The sequence below is a fragment of the Oncorhynchus nerka genome, linkage group LG14 (genome assembly GCF_034236695.1).
Source record: "Oncorhynchus nerka isolate Pitt River linkage group LG14, Oner_Uvic_2.0, whole genome shotgun sequence".
Lineage (NCBI taxonomy): Eukaryota > Metazoa > Chordata > Actinopteri > Salmoniformes > Salmonidae > Oncorhynchus > Oncorhynchus nerka.
Genome location: NC_088409.1, coordinates 98,528,688 through 98,547,592, shown reverse-complemented (window position 1 = coordinate 98,547,592; position 18,905 = coordinate 98,528,688). Strand labels below are relative to the sequence as shown.

Genomic DNA, 18,905 nt, shown 5'->3' with positions numbered 1-18,905 from the left:
TCACAAAAGCATCTCAAAGTAGAAGTGCTGATCAAGGATCAGTTTATCATTTTAAAAGTCATTGTGGGGTTTTAATTTTTTGTTTTGTTTGTTATGAATACGATGACATTCGACAGATCCTAGATCAGTACTCCTTCTCTTGGATGCTTTGTGGCTACGCGAGCCCAGGACCTTTAAAACCCCCATTTCTGTATCTAACCTTGTAGCCATGGTAACGCTTTATTTTAAAACATGACCTATTTGAGCATCAAAGCAGTCAATGAGGAGTCATTCAGCCACAACCAAAGTGACCTGCTTTAATCAGTGTTTACATTTGAATCTCTTATTATTATTATTATTATTATGGTCTGTTTCTTTTGACCTGTCCAGGTATTTGTGTACCAGGTTATGTTTTGCTAGTTGATACGGAGTTCTCTCTATCCAAGCAGTCGAAGTCGAGTTCAGTATTAGTGTGGTTTCCGCTTGCTTCCTATTGAGGTTGGAGCCAACAGACACTAGTGTTAAGGGCTCTATTATGTTAAAGCCTGTTGGAATCAGATGGGTAGTATAGTCTCATCGTCACCTGCAGTGTTTTGTACAGTTCCCCTGTGGTGTTTCACCTGTGTACTTCATGGTTTCTTGTGAAATTGTTGAATTTCAATGTAAATTATTTGTAATATTTTTACCTTTCTGCTTTTGCATTCATACAAAACGTATATTTTACTAAGAATGTGTAATAAAGTTTTTTTTACATATTGCTTTGTGTGTTCTCCATACAACAACCAGACTAGCTTTAATGTGGAACCCACGGGGGGGACTAGGACTAGGAACAGATGAAGGTCTGGAGAATGTCTGTGGCAGAGGAACGCTCCCAACGTCTGCAGAGGAGGGCCCTGGACAACATCTGTGGAGACATTTAAAGAAGGAATTAGGGTGTCATCTTTGAAGAGAACTGCTGAACACCGGACCTACTGGAGGCAGTCTTGGGGGGGGGGTTTAATTCAATCTCCTTTGAAACCTAGGCCAATTGCTCATTCTCTTGATTCAGTCATGAACTTTTCTGTTGGTCCATATGTATAAATTAGTAGTGCCGCGTTGAGGTGCTATTCGGGAACTAGGAATCTCCGAATGTTCCGACTTGAGAACTGGTTGACTGCAGCATGTGAAGAACTACAACCAGTTAGCAAGTCGGAAGTTTCCGAGTAGCAGGTGAACATGGCATAGATAGTGGGGAGTTTGACAGTGGTCACACAAACAGATTTTAATTGGCATTGTACTTCAGCACGGGCGTGTCCTGCCCTAACATGTTTTCAATGACGATAATGACGATTCCAGTCTGACTCAGGAAAATAATGGTAAGTAGCATCTGATTGGATAGGAAACTTGTTGTTCGCCGGACCGCCTGGCACTTCCATGTTGACAGCCGAGCCAGTCTCCGTAGAGATTTTATTGAAATGGAAAGTTAATAAATGTTTCTCTGATATACAATAGACTAAACTATTTGGCAATGCCGTTTAGTAACAGCCTAAATTGCTGTAGGACTAGTCTATCATGGCGGCGCTAGGAGCGGAACGTGGCGAGACGTCTAAAGTCGAAGAAAAGATAAACACCCAGAAGACGGCCGACTCATGGAAACGTCATATCATCCGCCAACTCAAACATCGGGATAAGTATCAGAAGGCGATGTTTCAAGATGTCATACTGGCATGTATGTACAAGTTCTTTGCTGAAGGTCTTGTGTAAAAAATATATATATATATATATAGTAGTTTTCTTTCAGATGGCCTAAAAAAAACTTAATTAAGCAAGATTCATTTTCCGATTCAAGGAAGTTCTAGAGATAATGCCATGCTGCAACAATAGATAGCTCGGTTTCAATTCAATTGGAGACAGATTTTCATGCGAATACAATAGAATCCCATTTATTAAAAAAAAAAAAAGAATTTTCCCACCAGTGTTGACACCAAATTAACTTTTTTTGCGGATAAAATCAGTGCGTGATGACGTAGGGCACACACTGTAGGCCTACCTTTTTGCTTACGTTTTCATGTACCTATAAAAAATCTCAAATTCAATCGCATTTTCAACTCTACGTTATAGTTTTGTCACAAACTGTTGCGTTAAATAGCAAGTCTGCTTACTCTGGTCTTGGTTCGTGGTCTCCAGCCCAACCGCTCACAGATACAGTGTTGGCTAGTCTACATTATGACATTATTATGGATAAAAGCGAGAATATTTGTCAAATGGCTGTCAAGCATCGTGTCACCAGGATATTACCCTCTATTGGAAAGGAGCATCAAGATCACAGTGCACATTCACCATCCTGTGAAGTTCATCTATGTATTTAATATAGCCTATTAAACTGCATGGTTTCCTGAGTTGTAGTGGGACGACCACACACCATATCATCACGTGACTCTAAATTGACTTCTGTTTGATGGGTTATTATATCAATATTTGCCCATAAGGACGTTGCCATCGCAATTTCGTGCATTATTAAGTTTACCCACACAAAAATATCCCACCATTTCGAAACTAACAAATAATCTATCAGCAGTTGTGAAACTGTACCATCAAAGCTGTCATGTTTCTTTTTATATGGGAAGAGTTTACTTGTATAAAGACTGTGGATGGAAACCTGGTTTAATGTAACAAAAATGAATGTAGCTATAGGTTTCCATCCAATTGGCAACAGGTTTTCATGCGAATATGATTAAATCTGCATAAAAACAATATTTGCAATTTCTCACCAGAGATGTTTCCATCAAATTGACTTGTTGGTGGTAAAAGTGTGTGCATGATGATGTAGTGCACAGGGCAAAAAAATGATTGAATAAAAAACAAACAAATTAAATGCGTTTCCATCACATTTTCAACTCTACTGAAGGTTGTCACGCCTCCCCCCCCTGCCCCCACTCTGTGTTCTATAATGGTGTTCTGTGTTCTGTAATGGTGTTCTGTGTTCTATAATGGTGTTCTGTTTTCTATAATGGTGTTCTGTGTTCTATAATGGTGTTCTGTGTTCTATAATGGTGTTCTGTGTTCTGTAATGGTGTTCTGTGTTCTATAATGGTGTTCTGTTTTCTATAATGGTGTTCTGTTTTCTATAATGGTGTTCTGTGTTCTATAATGGTGTTCTGTGTTCTATAATGGTGTTCTGTGTTCTGTAATGGTGTTCTGTGTTCTATAATGGTGTTCTGTTTTCTATATTGGTGATGTCATCCTACAGATATTAATCTGCTGGAGAGGTCCAATCAGAGAGCCCTCATCACGAAAGGCATCCTGGGATCTGGTTCAAGGTCATTATTACACTAGAAGAATGATGTTGTCAATGTACTTACTTCTCAATGGACGTATTTAGCTTGTCTTGATGTGTAAGGCCAGGAGTTTCCCACCCCGGAAGAACTCTGCCCTATTGATGTGTGTGATAGAAACCTGTATGGAATATTTCCTGTGAGAGATAGTTTGTCCTGTTTGTTAAGTGTCTGTGTGTTTTGTATTTGTTTGTATTAGGGATCCCCATTAGTTCCTGTCAAGGCAGCAGCTCCTCTTCCTGGGGTTTATTATGGATCCCCATTAGTTCCTGTCAAGGCAGCAGTTACTCTTCCTGGGGTTATTAGGGATCCCCGTTAGTTCCTGCCAAGGCAGCAGCTACTCTTCCTGGGGTTTATTATGGATCCCCATTAGTTCCTGCCAAGGCAGCAGCTACTCTTCCTGGGGTTTATTATGGATCCCCATTAGTTCCTGCCAAGGCAGCAGCTACTCTTCCTGGGGTTTATTATGGATCCCCATTAGTTCCTGTCAAGGCAGCAGTTACTCTTCCTGGGGTTTATTATGGATCCCCATTAGTTCCTGTCAAGGCAGCAGTTACTCTTCCTGGGGTTTATTATGGATCCCCATTAGTTCCTGCCAAGGCAGCAGCTCCTCTTCCTGGGGTTTATTAGGGATCCCCATTAGTTCCTGTCAAGGCAGCAGCTACTCTTCCTGGGGTTTATTATGGATCCCCATTAGTTCCTGCCAAGGCAGCAGTTACTCTTCCTGGGGTTTATTATGGATCCCCATTAGTTCCTGCCAAGGCAGCAGCTCCTCTTCCTGGGGTTTATTAGGGATCCCCATTAGTTCCTGCCAAGGCAGCAGCTACTCTTCCTGGGGTTTATTAGGGATCCCCATTAGTTCCTGCCAAGGCAGCAGCTACTCTTCCTGGGGTCCAAACACATTTTAAAGCACTTACATAACTCATAAAACAAAGATAAAACAGTACATCATATAACATTTATTACACCACTACATATCTACAATACAACATGTATAATACCACCATACAATACTATTACAATGTATGTGTGTGTAGAGTCCGTGTGTGTGTGTGTGTGTTTGTGTGTCTCTTCACAGTCCCTGTTGTTCCATAAGGTGTATTTTTACCTGTTTTTTAAAATCTGATTCTACTGCTGCATCAGTTACCTGATGTGGAATAGAGTTCCATGTAGTCATGGCTCTATGTAGTACTGTGGAATAGAGTTCCATGTAGTCATGGCTCTAGGTAGTACTGTGGAATAGAGTTCCATGTAGTCATGGCTCTAGGTAGTACTGTGGAATAGAGTTCTATGTAGTCATGGCTCTATGTAGTACTGTGGAATAGAGTTCCATGTAGTCATGGCTCTATGTAGTACTGTGGAATAGAGTTCTATGTAGTCATGGCTCTATGTAGTACTGTGGAATAGAGTTCCATGTAGTCATGGCTCTATGTAGTACTGTGGAATAGAGTTCCATGTAGTCATGGCTCTATGTAGTACTGTGGAATAGAGTTCCATGTAGTCATGGCTCTATGTAGTACTGTGGAATAGAGTTCCATGTAGTCATGGCTCTATGTAGTACTGTGGAATAGAGTTCCATGTAGTCATGGCTCTATGTAGTACTGTGGAATAGAGTTCTATGTAGTCATGTTCTATGTAGTATGTAGTCATGTCATGGCTCTATGTAGTACTGTGGAATAGAGTTCTCATGTAGTCATGGTCTCTCTATGTAGTACTGTGGAATAGAGTTCCATGTAGTCATGGCTCTATGTAGTACTGTGGAATAGAGTTCCATGTAGTCATGGCTCTATGTAGTACTGTGGAATAGAGTTCCATGTAGTCATGGCTCTATGTAGTACTGTGGAATAGAGTTCCATGTAGTCATGGCTCTATGTAGTACTGGAATAGAGTTCCATGTAGTCATGGCTCTAGTTCCATGTAGTCATGGCTCACTGTGGAATAGAGTTCCTCTATGTAGTACTGTGGAATAGAGTTCCATGTAGTCATGGCTCTATGTAGTACTGTGGAATAGAGTTCCATGTAGTCATGGCTCTATGTAGTACTGTGCGCCTCCCATAGTCTGTTCTGGACTTGGGGACTGAAGAGACCTCTGGTGGCATGTGTTGTGGGGTATGTATGGGTGGACGAGCTGTGTCAACACTTCTTACTTCTCAGTAGCCCAGGTGAGACTGAACAGTAGCCCAGGTGAGACTGAACAGTAGCCCAGGTGCGACTGAACAGTAGCCCAGGTGAGACTGAACAGTAGCCCAGGTGAGACTGAACAGTAGCCCAGGTGAGACTGAACAGTAGCCCAGGTGCGACTGAACAGTAGCCCAGGTGAGACTGAACAGTAGCCCAGGTGAGACTGAACAGTAGCCCAGGTGAGACTGAACAGTAGCCCAGGTGAGACTGAACAGTAGCCCAGGTGAGACTGAACAGTAGCCCAGGTGCGAATGAACAGTAGCCCAGGTGCGAATGAACAGTAGCCCAGGTGAGACTGAACAGTAGCCCAGGTGAGACTGAACAGTAGCCCAGGTGCGAATGAACAGTAGCCCAGGTGAGACTGAACAGTAGCCCAGGTGAGACTGAACAGTAGCCCAGGTGAGACTGAACAGTAGCCCAGGTGCGACTGAACAGTAGCCCAGGTGAGACTGAATAGTAGCCCAGGTGCGACCGTGGGTTTCCTGTCTCGAGACCCTAACCTGTGAACGTGTCTTTGACCTCAACAGGTACCCTGCCTCCTCCAACGACTCCTTGACGTCTCTGATTTCCAAGAATGATGATCTGAAGAAAACAACTGGGGAGGTAGGAAACAGGAAGTTACCGTGTTGATGATTTATGACTGAGATACAGGCAGGGACTCTGATTGGACGTTATGCTGTCGACAACACTTTCAGTTGTTGACACTTATGCAGAATCATTCAGAGAGCAGCAGTGTTGAAACTCACCTTGCTGGCAACATCGCCTTATATTGGCAGTATTTCTATAAGGCATAGTCTCCACCAATCTGTCATAAAGCGTGGCATATGTGTTGTGATTTGATACTGTTTGTCAGTGATACCCAGAAAGAGAGACGAAACCAGGAAGCAGACATCCTGCCTTGTTCTGGTCCTGTGAATGGTGTGATCATTATTCTACTGTAAAAGGAAAACAACAGTTTGTTGCTCATCTCTGTCTTTTGTATCTACTGCATAGAGATACAATATCTTACAATACAATGCCAGATAACTGTGTATTTCTACTGTGAGTCTTTAGTTGACAGACTCTACTGTGAGTCTCGACTGTGCCTCTAGTTGACAGACTTTACTGTGAGTCTCGACTGTGCCTCTAGTTGACAGACTTTACTGTGAGTCTCTACTTCGTTTCTAGTTGACAGACTACTGTGTGTCTCAGGTTGACAGACTACTGTGAGTCTACTGTGAGTCTCTAGTTGACAGACTCTACTGTGAGCCTCTAGTTGACAGACTACTGTGAGTCTCTACTGTATCTCTAGTTGACAGACTCTACTGTGTCTCTAGTTGACAGACTCTACTGTGTGTCTCTAGTTGACACTCTACTGTGTCTCTAGTTGACAGACTCTACTGTGTGTCTCTAGTTGACACTACTGTGTCTGTAGTTGACAGACTCTACTGTGTCTCTAGTTGACAGACTCTACTGTGTCTGTAGTTGACAGACTACTGTGTCTCTTGTTGACAGACTCTACTGTGTCTCTAGTTGACACTACTGTGTCTGTAGTTGACAGACTCTACTGTGTCTCTTGTTGACAGACTCTACTGTGTCTCTAGTTGACACTACTGTGTCTGTAGTTGACAGACTCTACTGTGTCTGTAGTTGACAGACTCTACTGTGTCTCTAGTTGACAGACGCTATTGTGTCTGTAGTTGACAGACTACTGTGTCTCTAGTTGACAGACTCTACTGTGTCTGTAGTTGACAGACTCTACTGTGTCTGTAGTTGACAGACTCTACTGTGTCTGTAGTTGACAGACTCTACTGTGTCTGTAGTTGACAGACTCTACTGTGTCTGTAGTTGACAGACTCTACTGTGTCTGTAGTTGACAGACTCTACTGTGTCTGTAGTTGACAGACTCTACTGTGTCTGTAGTTGACAGACTACTGTGTCTGTAGTTGACAGACTCTACTGTGTCTGTAGTTGACAGACTCTACTGTGTCTCTAGTTGACAGACTCTACTGTGTCTCTAGTTGACAGACTCTACTGTGTCTCTAGTTGACAGACTCTACTGTGTCTGTAGTTGACAGACTCTACTGTGTCTCTAGTTGACAGACTCTACTGTGTCTCTAGTTGACAGACTCTACTGTGTCTGTAGTTGACAGACTCTACTGTGTCTGTAGTTGACAGACTCTACTGTGTCTGTAGTTGACAGACTCTACTGTGTCTGTAGTTGACAGACTCTACTGTGTCTCTAGTTGACAGACTCTACTGTGTCTGTAGTTGACAGACTCTACTGTGTTTTTTAGCTGGCCTACCAGGTATTGGAGCTCCAGCAGGAGATTAAGATCAAAGACTCCGTACTGGAAGAGCAACATGCCAGGTGAGACTGATTCTGTAGAACAACAAGCCAGGTGAGACTGTAGAACAACATGCCAGGTGAGACTGATTCTGTAGAACAACATGCCAGGTGAGACTGATTCTGTAGAACAACAAGCCAGGTGAGACTGTAGAACAACATGCCAGGTGAGACTGTAGAACCTCATGCCAGGTGAGACTGTAGAACAACATGCCAGGTGAGACTGTAGAACAACATGCCAGGTGAGACTGATTCTGTAGAACAACATGCCAGGTGAGACTGATTCTGTAGAACAACATGCCAGGTGAGACTGTAGAACAACATGCCAGGTGAGACTGTAGAACAACATGCCAGGTGAGACTGTAGAACAACATGCCAGGTGAGACTGTAGAACAACATGCCAGGTGAGACTGTAGAACAACATGCCAGGTGAGACTGTAGAACAACATGCCAGGTGAGACTGTAGAACAACATGCCAGGTGAGACTGATTCTGTAGAACAACAAGCCAGGTGAGACTGATTCTGTAGAACAACAAGCCAGGTGAGACTGATTCTGTAGAACAACAAGCCAGGTGAGACTGATTCTGTAGAACAACAAGCCAGGTGAGACTGATTGAGACTGAACAACATGCCAGAACAACAAAGCCAGGTGAGACTGATTCTGTAGAACAACAAGCCAGGTGAGATGCCAGGTGAGACTGTAGAACAACATGCCAGGTGAGACTGTAGAACAACATGCCAGGTGAGACTGAACAACATGCCAGGTCTGTAGAACACAAGCCAGGTGAGACTGTTCTGTAGAACAACATGCCAGGTGAGACATGCCAGGTGAGACTGTAGAACAACATGCCAGGTGAGACTGTAGAACAACATGCCAGGTGAGACTGATTCTGTAGAACAACATGCCAGGTGAGACTGTAGAACAACATGCCAGGTGAGACTGTAGAACAACATGCCAGGTGAGACTGTAGAACAACATGCCAGGTGAGACTGTAGAACAACATGCCAGGTGAGACTGTAGAACAACATGCCAGGTGAGACTGTAGAACAACATGCCAGGTGAGACTGTAGAACAACATGCCAGGTGAGACTGTAGAACAACATGCCAGGTGAGACTGTAGAACAACATGCCAGGTGAGACTGTAGAACAACATGCCAGGTGAGACTGTAGAACAACATGCCAGGTGAGACTGTAGAACAACATGCCAGGTGAGACTGTAGAACAACATGCCAGGTGAGACTGTAGAGACTGTAGAACAACATGCCAGGTGGGACTGTAGAACAACATGCCAGGTGAGACTGTAGAACAACATGCCAGGTGAGACTGTAGAACAACATGCCAGGTGGGACTGTAGAACAACATGCCAGGTGGGACTGTAGAACAACACGCCAGGTGGGACTGTAGAACAACATGCCAGGTGAGACTGTAGAACAACACGCCAGGTGGGACTGTAGAACAACACGCCAGGTGGGACTGTAGAACAACATGCCAGGTGAGACTGATTCTGTAGAACAACATGCCAGGTGAGACTGATTCTGTAGAACAACAAGCCAGGTGAGACTGTAGAACAACATGCCAGGTGAGACTGTAGAACAACACGCCAGGTGGGACTGTAGAACAACACGCCAGGTGGGACTGTAGAACAACATGCCAGGTGAGACTGATTCTGTAGAACAACATGCCAGGTGAGACTGATTCTGTAGAACAACAAGCCAGGTGAGACTGTAGAACAACATGCCAGGTGAGACTGTAGAACAACATGCCAGGTGAGACTGATTCTGTAGAACAACATGCCAGGTGAGACTGTAGAACAACATGCCAGGTGAGACTGTAGAACAACATGCCAGGTGAGACTGATTCTGTAGAACAACATGCCAGGTGAGACTGTAGAACAACATGCCAGGTGAGACTGATTCTGTAGAACAACATGCCAGGTGAGACTGATTCTGTAGAACAACATGCCAGGTGAGACTGATTCTGTAGAACAACATGCCAGGTGAGACTGTAGAACAACATGCCAGGTGAGACTGATTCTGTAGAACAACATGCCAGGTGAGACTGATTCTGTAGAACAACATGCCAGGTGATTCTGTAGAACAACAAGCCAGGTGAGACTGTAGAACAACATGCCAGGTGGGACTGTAGAACAACATGCCAGGTGAGACTGTAGAACAACATGCCAGGTGAGACTGTAGAACAACATGCCAGGTGAGACTGATTCTGTAGAACAACATGCCAGGTGGGACTGTAGAACAACATGCCAGGTAATTCTCCTCCTATGAAACCTGTAGGAAGGACCTGTTGAAACTTGAAAGCACTGGCAAGCACAGCTTAATGTAGTTTATCCTAGGTCACTGTGATATCACATGAGCTGGTGCTATGGACGCTGATGGTTGAGTAGGACATGTCCTGACCAGGGGAAATGTCGTCATGGAATATCCATGGCCCTAGTTGATAGAAACTAGTATAGCTGACAGAGTTGGGGTTTCAAATAAAATCAAATGTATTTATATAGCCCTTCGTACATCAGCTGATATCTCAAAGTGCTGTACAGAAACCCAGACTAAAACCCCAAACAGCAAGCAATGTACTCCAAATATATGCAAAGTACTCCAGATATAACAAACTGACCCTAGCCCCCCCGACACATAAACTACTGCAGCATAAATACTGGAGGCTGAGACAGGAGGGGTCAAGAGACACTGTGGCCTCATCCGATTAATTAGCTGATTCCTGGGGTCACGGTTACTGATATAACTATCTGTGTATTCAGGATGTGTGAGGTGCGGAGGGATCTGCTGGGGGTGCAGGCTGAGGATGGAAGTCTGGCGGTGCGTGTTGCCGAGGTGACGGAGGGGAACCGGCTGTTGAAACGGGAGTACGACTCCCTGCTGGAGCAGCACCATGATATGGACCAGACCTTCAGAGAGGAGAAGGTCAGAGGTCAGGAAATGCTGGAGGAGCTGGTCCGGAGGAAGCAGCACGCAGCCATCAGGATGAACAGCCGCAACGAGAGACGTGTCAGGTGAGATTAACCCTGACCCTGCTGGGGGTCAACGAGAGACAGGTCAGATGAGATTAACCCTGACCCTGCTGGGGGTCAACGAGAGACGGGTCAGGTGAGATTAACCCTGACCCTGCTGGGGGTCAACGAGAGACGGGTCAGGTGAGATTAACCCTGACCCTGCTGGGGCTCAACGAGAGACAGGTCAGATGAGATTAACCCTGACCCTGCTGGGGGTCAACGAGAGACGGGTCAGGTGAGATTAACCCTGACCCTGCTGGGGGTCAACGAGAGACGGGTCAGGTGAGATTAACCCTGACCCTGCTGGGGTCAACGAGACGGGTCAGGTGAGATTAACCCTGACCCTGCTGGGGGTCAACGAGAGACGGGTCAGGTGAGATTAACCCTGACCCTGCTGGGGGTCAACGAGAGACGGGTCAGGTGAGATTAACCCTGACCCTGCTGGGGGTCAACGAGAGACGGGTCAGGTGAGATTAACCCTGACCCTGCTGGGGGTCAACGAGAGACGGGTCAGGTGAGATTAACCCTGACCCTGCTGGGGTCAACGAGAGACGGGTCAGGTGAGATTAACCCTGACCCTGCTGGGGGTCAACGAGAGACGGGTCAGGTGAGATTAACCCTGACCCTGCTGGGGGTCAACGAGAGACGGGTCAGGTGAGATTAACCCTGACCCCTGCTGGGGGAGATTAACCCTGACCCTGCTGGGGGTCAACGAGACGGGTCACGGGATTCACCCTGCTGGGGGTGACGGGTCAGGTGAGATTAACCCTGACCCTGCTGGGGGTCGAGAACTGGTCAGGTGAGATTAGGACCCTGCTGGGGGTCAACGAGAGACGGGTCAGGTGAGATTAACCCTAACCCTGCTGGGGGTCAACGAGAGACGGGTCAGGTGAGATTAACCCTGACCCTGCTGGGGGTAAAAAAGAGACGGGTCAGGTGAGCTGCTTCCTGGGGTCAAACAGGGTCCTGAGTTTTTCCCCGAAGAGTGCGGGGGGAATATGCATCTCGAAGGCTGAAGAGTGAGGGGGGAATATGCATCTCGAAGGCTGAAGAGTGAGGGGGGAATATGCATCTCGAAGGCTGAAGAGTGAGGGGGGAATATGCATCTCGAAGGCTGAAGAGTGAGGGGGGAATATGCATCTCGAAGGCTGAAGAGTGAGGGGGGAATATGCATCTCGAAGGCTGAAGAGTGAGGGGGAATATGTATATCTTTGAAGGCTGAAGACTTTTGAGGGGGAACCATTTCATCTCGAAGGCTGAAAAGTCTGGGGGAATATAAAATCTCGAAGGCTGAACTAGTTGAGGGGGAATATAACTAGTTAAAGGCTGAAGAGTAACTAGGGGGAATATGTTATAAGGCTAGTGAAAGTGAGGGGTTATAACTAGTTAAAGGCTACAGGTTATAACTAGTTAAAGCATCTCGAAGGCTGAACTAGTTAAAGGGGGAGGTTATAACTAGTTAAAGGCTGTTATAAGAGTTAGGGGGAATATGCATCTCGAAGGCTGAAGAGTGAGGGGGGAATATGTATATCTTTGACCGTGTACAGACTTTTTATTTATTTTCCTAACCATTTCATCTCACCAAGAAAAACTCTGGGTTATAAAACTCTGGGCCCTAATTAAAACCTTCAGGTTATAACTAGTTAAAGGCTGTAGGTTATAACTAGTTAAAGGCTTTAGGTTATAACTAGTTAAAGGCTATAGGTTATAACTAGTTAAAGGCTTTAGGTTATAATTAGTTAAAGGCTACAGGTGATAACTTGTTAAAGGCTGTAGGTTATAACTAGTTAAAGTCTACAGGTTATAACTAGTTAAAGGCTGTAGGTTATAACTAGTTAAAGGCTACAGGTTATAACTAGTTAAAGTCTACAGGTTATAACTAGTTAAAGATTGTAGGTTATAACTAGTTAAAGGATGTAGGTTATAACTAGTTCAAGGCGACAGGTTATAACTAGTTAAAGGCTATAGGTTATAACTAGTTAAAGCCTACAGGTTATAACTAGTTAAAGGCTTTAGGTTATAACTAGTTAAAGGCTATAGGTTATAACTAGTTAAAGTCTACAGGTTATAACTAGTTAAAGGCTGTAGGTTATAACTAGTTAAAGGCTATAGGTTATAACTAGTTAAAGGCTATAGGTTATAACTAGTTAAAGGCTATAGGTTATAACTAGTTAAAGCCTACAGGTTATAACTAGTTAAAGGCTTTAGGTTATAACTAGTTAAAGGCTACAGGTTATAACTAGTTAAAGTCTACAGGTTATAACTAGTTAAATGTTATTCATTATAACTAGTTAAAGGCTACAGGTTATAACTAGTTAAAGGCTGTAGGTTATAACTAGTTAAAGGCTACAGGTTATAACTAGTTAAAGGCTGTAGGTTATAACTAGTTAAAGCCTACAGGTTATAACTAGTTAAAGGTTAGGTTATAACTAGTTAAAGCCTACAGGTTATAACTAGTTAAAGGCTTTAGGTTATAACTAGTTAAAGGCTAGTTAGGCTACAGGTTATAACTAGTTAAAGGCTACAGGTTATAACTAGTTAAAGGTTATAACTAGTTTTAGGTTATAACTAGTTAAAAGCTAGTTAAAGGCTAGGTTATAACTAGTTAAAGGCTATAGGTTATAACTAGTTAAAGGCTACAGGTTATAACTAGTTAAAGGCTTTAGGTTATAACTAGTTAAAGGCTGTAGGTTATAACTAGTTAAAGGCTATAGGTTATAACTAGTTAAAGTCTACAGGTTATAACTAGTTAAAGGCTGTAGGTTATAACTAGTTAAAGGCTGTAGGTTATAACTAGTTAAAGGCTACAGGTTATAACTAGTTAAAGTCTACAGGTTATAACTAGTTAAAGGCTGTAGGTTATAACTAGTTAAAGGCGACAGGTTATACCTTGACCTCCTCAAGGCACGTGCAGGAAAAACTCCAGGCCCTATGAAGCATTAATGAATGTAGTCAGAGTGAGTTGTATCTGTAATGATGTTGTCATTCATTTCAACTGTCAACTCCACAGAGCCAGAGAGGCAAGTCTTCAGAAGGAACTGGAGACCGCCGGGAAGGTGGAGGTGACCATCGATGTGTAAGTAACTAGATGATATAGCCTACGTCGATCTGTAAGTAACTAGATTATATAGCCTACGTCGATGTGTAAGTAACTAGATGATATAGCCTACGTAACTAGATTATATAGCCTACGTCGATGTGTAAATAACTAGATGATATAGCCTACGTAACTAGATTATATAGCCTACGTCGATGTGTAAGTAACTAGATTATATAGCCTACGTAACTAGATCATATAGCCTACGTCGATGTGTAAGTAACTAGATTATATAGCCTACGTCGATGTGTAAGTAACTAGATTATATAGCCTACGTCGATGTGTAAGTAACTAGATTATATAGCCTACGTAACTAGATTATATAGCCTACGTCGATGTGTAAGTAACTAGATTATATAGCCTACGTCGATGTGTAAGTAACTAGATTATATAGCCTACGTCGATGTGTAAGTAACTAGATTATATAGCCTACGTCGATGTGTAAGTAACTAGATTATATAGCCTACGTCGATGTGTAAGTAACTAGATTATATAGCCTACGTCGATGTGTAAGTAACTAGATTATATAGCCTATGTGTAAGTAACGATTATATAGCCTGTGTAAGTAACTAGATTATATAGCCTACGTCGATGTGTAAGTAACTAGATTATATAGCCTACGTCGATGTGTGTAAGTAACTAGATTATATAGATTATTATATAGCCTACGTCGATGTGTAAGTAACTAGATTATATAGCCTACGTCGATGTGTAAGTAACTAGATTATATAGCCTACGTAACTAGATTATATAGCCGATGTGTGTGTAACTAGATTATATAGCCTCGTCGTGTAAGTAACTAGATTATATAGCCTACGTCGATGTGTAAGTAACTATTATTATATAGCCTACGTCGATGTGTAAGTAACTAGATTATATAGCGATGTGTAGTAACTAGATTATATAGCCTACGTCGATGTGTAAGTAACTAGATTATATAGCCTACGTCGATGTGTAAGTAACTAGATTATATAGCCTACGTCGATGTGTAAGTAACTAGATTATATAGCCTACGTCGATGTGTAAGTAACTAGATTATATAGCCTACGTCGATGTGTAAGTAACTAGATTATATAGCCTACGTCGATGTGTAAGTAACTAGATTATATAGTCTACGTCGATGTGTAAGTAACTAGATTATATAGCCTACGTCGATGTGTAAGTAACTAGATTATATAGCCTACGTCGATGTGTAAGTAACTAGATTTTATAGTCCCATTGATGTGTAAGTAACTAGATTTTATAGTCCCATTGATGTGTAAGTAACTAGATTATATAGCGTACATGGATGTGTAAGTAACTAGATTATATAGCCTACGTCGATGTGTAAGTAACTAGATTTTATAGTCCCATTGATGTTTAAATAGCTCTCACTAGATTGAGAATAGGTTAAAGTTTTCCCTTTTGTATTGTAGTAGCTCATGTCCAGAGGATAATGAAGTGTTGTGCTGTTTCCTTTCCAGCGGGTCGGTCAGTGCCCCGGCCTCCAGAGAAGCCTCCCCTAAGAGTGATCTGGCCGAGAGACGGACAACTAGACTGTTCAGGTAGAGGAAGGCTGAGAGACGGACCACTAGAATGTTCTGGTAGAGGAAGGCTGAGACGGACCACTAGAATGTTCTGGTAGAGGAAGGCTGAGACGGACCACTAGAATGTTCAGGTAGAGGAAGGCTGAGACGGACCACTAGAATGTTCTGGTAGAGGAAGGCTGAGAGACGGACCACTTGACTGTTCAGGTAGAGGAAGGCTGAGACGGACCACTAGAATGTTCTGAGAGACGGACCTCTAGAATGTTCTGGTAGAGGAAGGCTGAGAGACGGACCACTAGAATGTTCTGGTAGAGGAAGGCTGAGAGACGGACCTCTAGAATGTTCTGAGAGACGGACCACTAGAATGTTCTGAGAGACGGACCTCTAGAATGTTCTGGTAGAGGAAGGCTGAGAGACGGACCACTTGACTGTTCAGGTAGAGGAAGGCTGAGAGACGGACCTCTAGAATGTTCTGGTAGAGGAAGGCTGAGACGGACCTCTAGAATGTTCTGGTAGAGGAAGGCTGAGACGGACCACTAGAATGTTCTGGTAGAGGAAGGCTGAGAGACGGACCTCTAGAATGTTCTGGTAGAGGAAGGCTGAGAGACAGACCTCTAGAATGTTCTGGTAGAGGAAGGCTGAGACGGACCTCTAGAATGTTCTGGTAGAGGAAGGCTGAGAGACGGACCTCTAGAATGTTCTGGTAGAGGAAGGCTGAGAGACGGACCACTAGAATGTTCTGAGAGACGGACCTCTAGAATGTTCTGAGAGACGGACCTCTAGAATGTTCTGGTAGAGGAAGGCTGAGAGACGGACCTCTAGAATGTTCTGGTAGAGGAAGGCTGAGAGACGGACCACTAGAATGTTCTGGTAGAGGAAGGCTGAGACGGACCACTAAAATGTTCTGGTAGAGGAAGGCTGAGAGACGGACCTCTAGAATGTTCTGAGAGACGGACCTCTAGAATGTTCTGGTAGAGGAAGGCTGAGAGACGGACCTCTAGAATGTTCTGGTAGAGGAAGGCTGAGAGACGGACCACTAGAATGTTCTGGTAGAGGAAGGCTGAGAGACGGACCACTAGAATGTTCTGGTAGAGGAAGAAATGACAGAAATCACTCAAAGTTCAGATGGCATTTCAAGGCCTTCCTTCCCATGGAAGAAAAAACTAGATTCTTGTTGGAAGTCATTGTCGGTGTATAGCGTTTTCACATTCTACCTCAAAGTAAGTTTAGTGTGATGTTCTAATGGTGACATTTTTATTCTATTTTTTAAATGTAAAAATGATTAAATACATGTAAAAAAATGCTTACACTGCATGATTAGTTCTAAAGGGATCTTCAGTTGCTCGGATCTTCATTTGATCACTCTTTTGTTGCTGAGAATTTTCCTGCACAGGAAATGCAAGCTTGTAGTGTATTTGAGTTTTAAAAGTTTGTCATTTCAAACTTGATTTGTCCAAATGAAAAATGGATCAACCCCTACAGAAATGTTGATTAATTATAATCCAAATAATGTTCACATTTCCTGTTGCTGCAGTATTATTTTCCTGCTGTAGCAAACTGGCTCAAATTAAGATCCTACATCTGTAACATCACAATGCTTACTACGTCACAATGCTTACTACATCACAATGCTTACTACATCACAATGCCTGCTACATCACAATGCTTACTACATCACAATGCCTACTACATCACAATGCTTACTACATCACAATGCCTACTACGTCACAATGCTTACTACATCACAATCCCTACTACATCACAATGCTTACTACGTCACAATGCCTTACTACATCACAATGCTTACTACATCACAATGCCTACTACATCACAATGCCTTCTACAGCACAATGCCTACTACATCACAATGCTTACTACATCACAATGCCTACTACGTCACAATGCTTACTACATCACAATGCCTTCTACATCACAATGCCTACTACATCACAATGCCTACTACGTCACAATGCTTACTACATCACAATGCCTTCTACACCACAATGCTTACTACATCTAAATTGATTAAACCATTCCTTCAAGTGTGTTTTAAACATTCTAAAAACTTCACTTCACTTTTTCCCCCTAGGTCAGCCTCAGTAACATCCCCTCCCAGGATTCTAGATTCCATCAAAGAGCTTTTTGAGTGAGTTACATAGGCAGAATAATATGAATGTTCTGTGGTTAAATAGACAGAATAATATGAATGTTCTGTGGTGCTATGGTTACATAGACAGAATAATATGAATGTTCTGTGGTGCTATGGTTACATAGGCAGAATAATATGAATGTTCTGTGGTTAAATAGACAGAATAATATGAATGTTCTATGGTGCTATGGTTACATAGGCAGAATAATATGAATGTTCTGTGGTGCTATGGTTACATAGACAGAATAATATGAGTGTTCTGTGGTGCTATGGTTACATAGGCAGAATAATATGAATGTTCTGTGGTGCTATGGTTACATAGACAGAATAATATGAGTGTTCTGTGGTGCTATGGTTACATAGGCAGAATAATATGAATGTTCTGTGGTGCTATGGTTACATAGGCAGAATAATATGAATGTTCTGTGGTGCTATGGTTACATAGACAGAATAATATGAGTGTTCTGTGGTGCTATGGTTACATAGGCAGAATAATATGAATGTTCTGTGGTGCTATGGTTACATAGACAGAATAATATGAATGTTCTGTGGTGCTATGGTTACATAGGCAGAATAATATGAATGTTCTGTGGTGCTATGGTTACATAGACAGAATAATATGAATGTTCTATGGTGCTATGGTTACATAGACAGAATAATATGAATGTTCTATGGTGCTATGGTTACATAGGCAGAATAATATGAATGTTCTGTGGTGCTATGGTTACATAGACAGAATAATATGAATGTTCTGTGGTGCTATGGTTACATAGACAGAATAATATGAGTGTTCTGTGGTGCTATGGTTACATAGACAGAATAATATGAATGTTCTATGGTGCTATGGTTACATAGACAGAATAATATGAATGTTCTATGGTGCTATGGTTACATAGGCAGAATAATATGAATGTTCTGTGGTGCTATGGTTACATAGGCAGAATAATATGAATGTTCTGTGGTGCTTTGGTTACATAGACAGAATAATATGAATGTTCTGTGGTTCTGTGGTTACATAGACAGAATAATATGAATGTTCTATGGTTCTATGGTTACATAGACAGAATAATATGAATGTTCTGTGGTTCTGTGGTTACATAGGCAGAATAATATGAATGTTCTGTGGTGCTATGGTTACATAGACAGAATAATATGAGTGTTCTGTGGTGCTATGGTTACATAGGCAGAATAATATGAATGTTCTGTGGTGCTATGGTTACATAGACAGAATAATATGAGTGTTCTGTGGTTACATAGACAGAATAATATGAGTGTTCTGTGGTTACATAGACAGAATAATATGAATG

The 18,905-nt window shown here is 42.7% G+C and overlaps 1 protein-coding gene across 3 annotated transcripts in view; it reads left to right on the top strand.

Annotated features, from left to right (window-relative positions):
• The first annotated feature begins 1,377 nt into the window (after nt 1-1,377).
• LOC115123522 (protein Atg16l2) overlaps nt 1,378-18,905 on the top strand; it is an 85,125-nt gene continuing 67,597 nt past the window's right edge. Inside the window, exons 1-8 of one of the 3 annotated variants that reach the window (XM_065000599.1) lie at nt 1,378-1,687; nt 3,209-3,278; nt 6,002-6,077; nt 7,751-7,824; nt 10,575-10,826; nt 13,837-13,902; nt 15,387-15,467; nt 17,539-17,595. In XM_065000599.1, the coding sequence (XP_064856671.1) occupies nt 1,531-1,687; nt 3,209-3,278; nt 6,002-6,077; nt 7,751-7,824; nt 10,575-10,826; nt 13,837-13,902; nt 15,387-15,467; nt 17,539-17,595 (833 nt within the window). In that variant the 5' untranslated portion in view covers nt 1,378-1,530. The remainder of the gene's footprint in view (nt 1,688-3,208; nt 3,279-6,001; nt 6,078-7,750; nt 7,825-10,574; nt 10,827-13,836; nt 13,903-15,386; nt 15,468-17,538; nt 17,596-18,905) is intronic. The other 2 variants (XM_065000600.1, XM_065000601.1) reach the window with 2 other exon arrangements.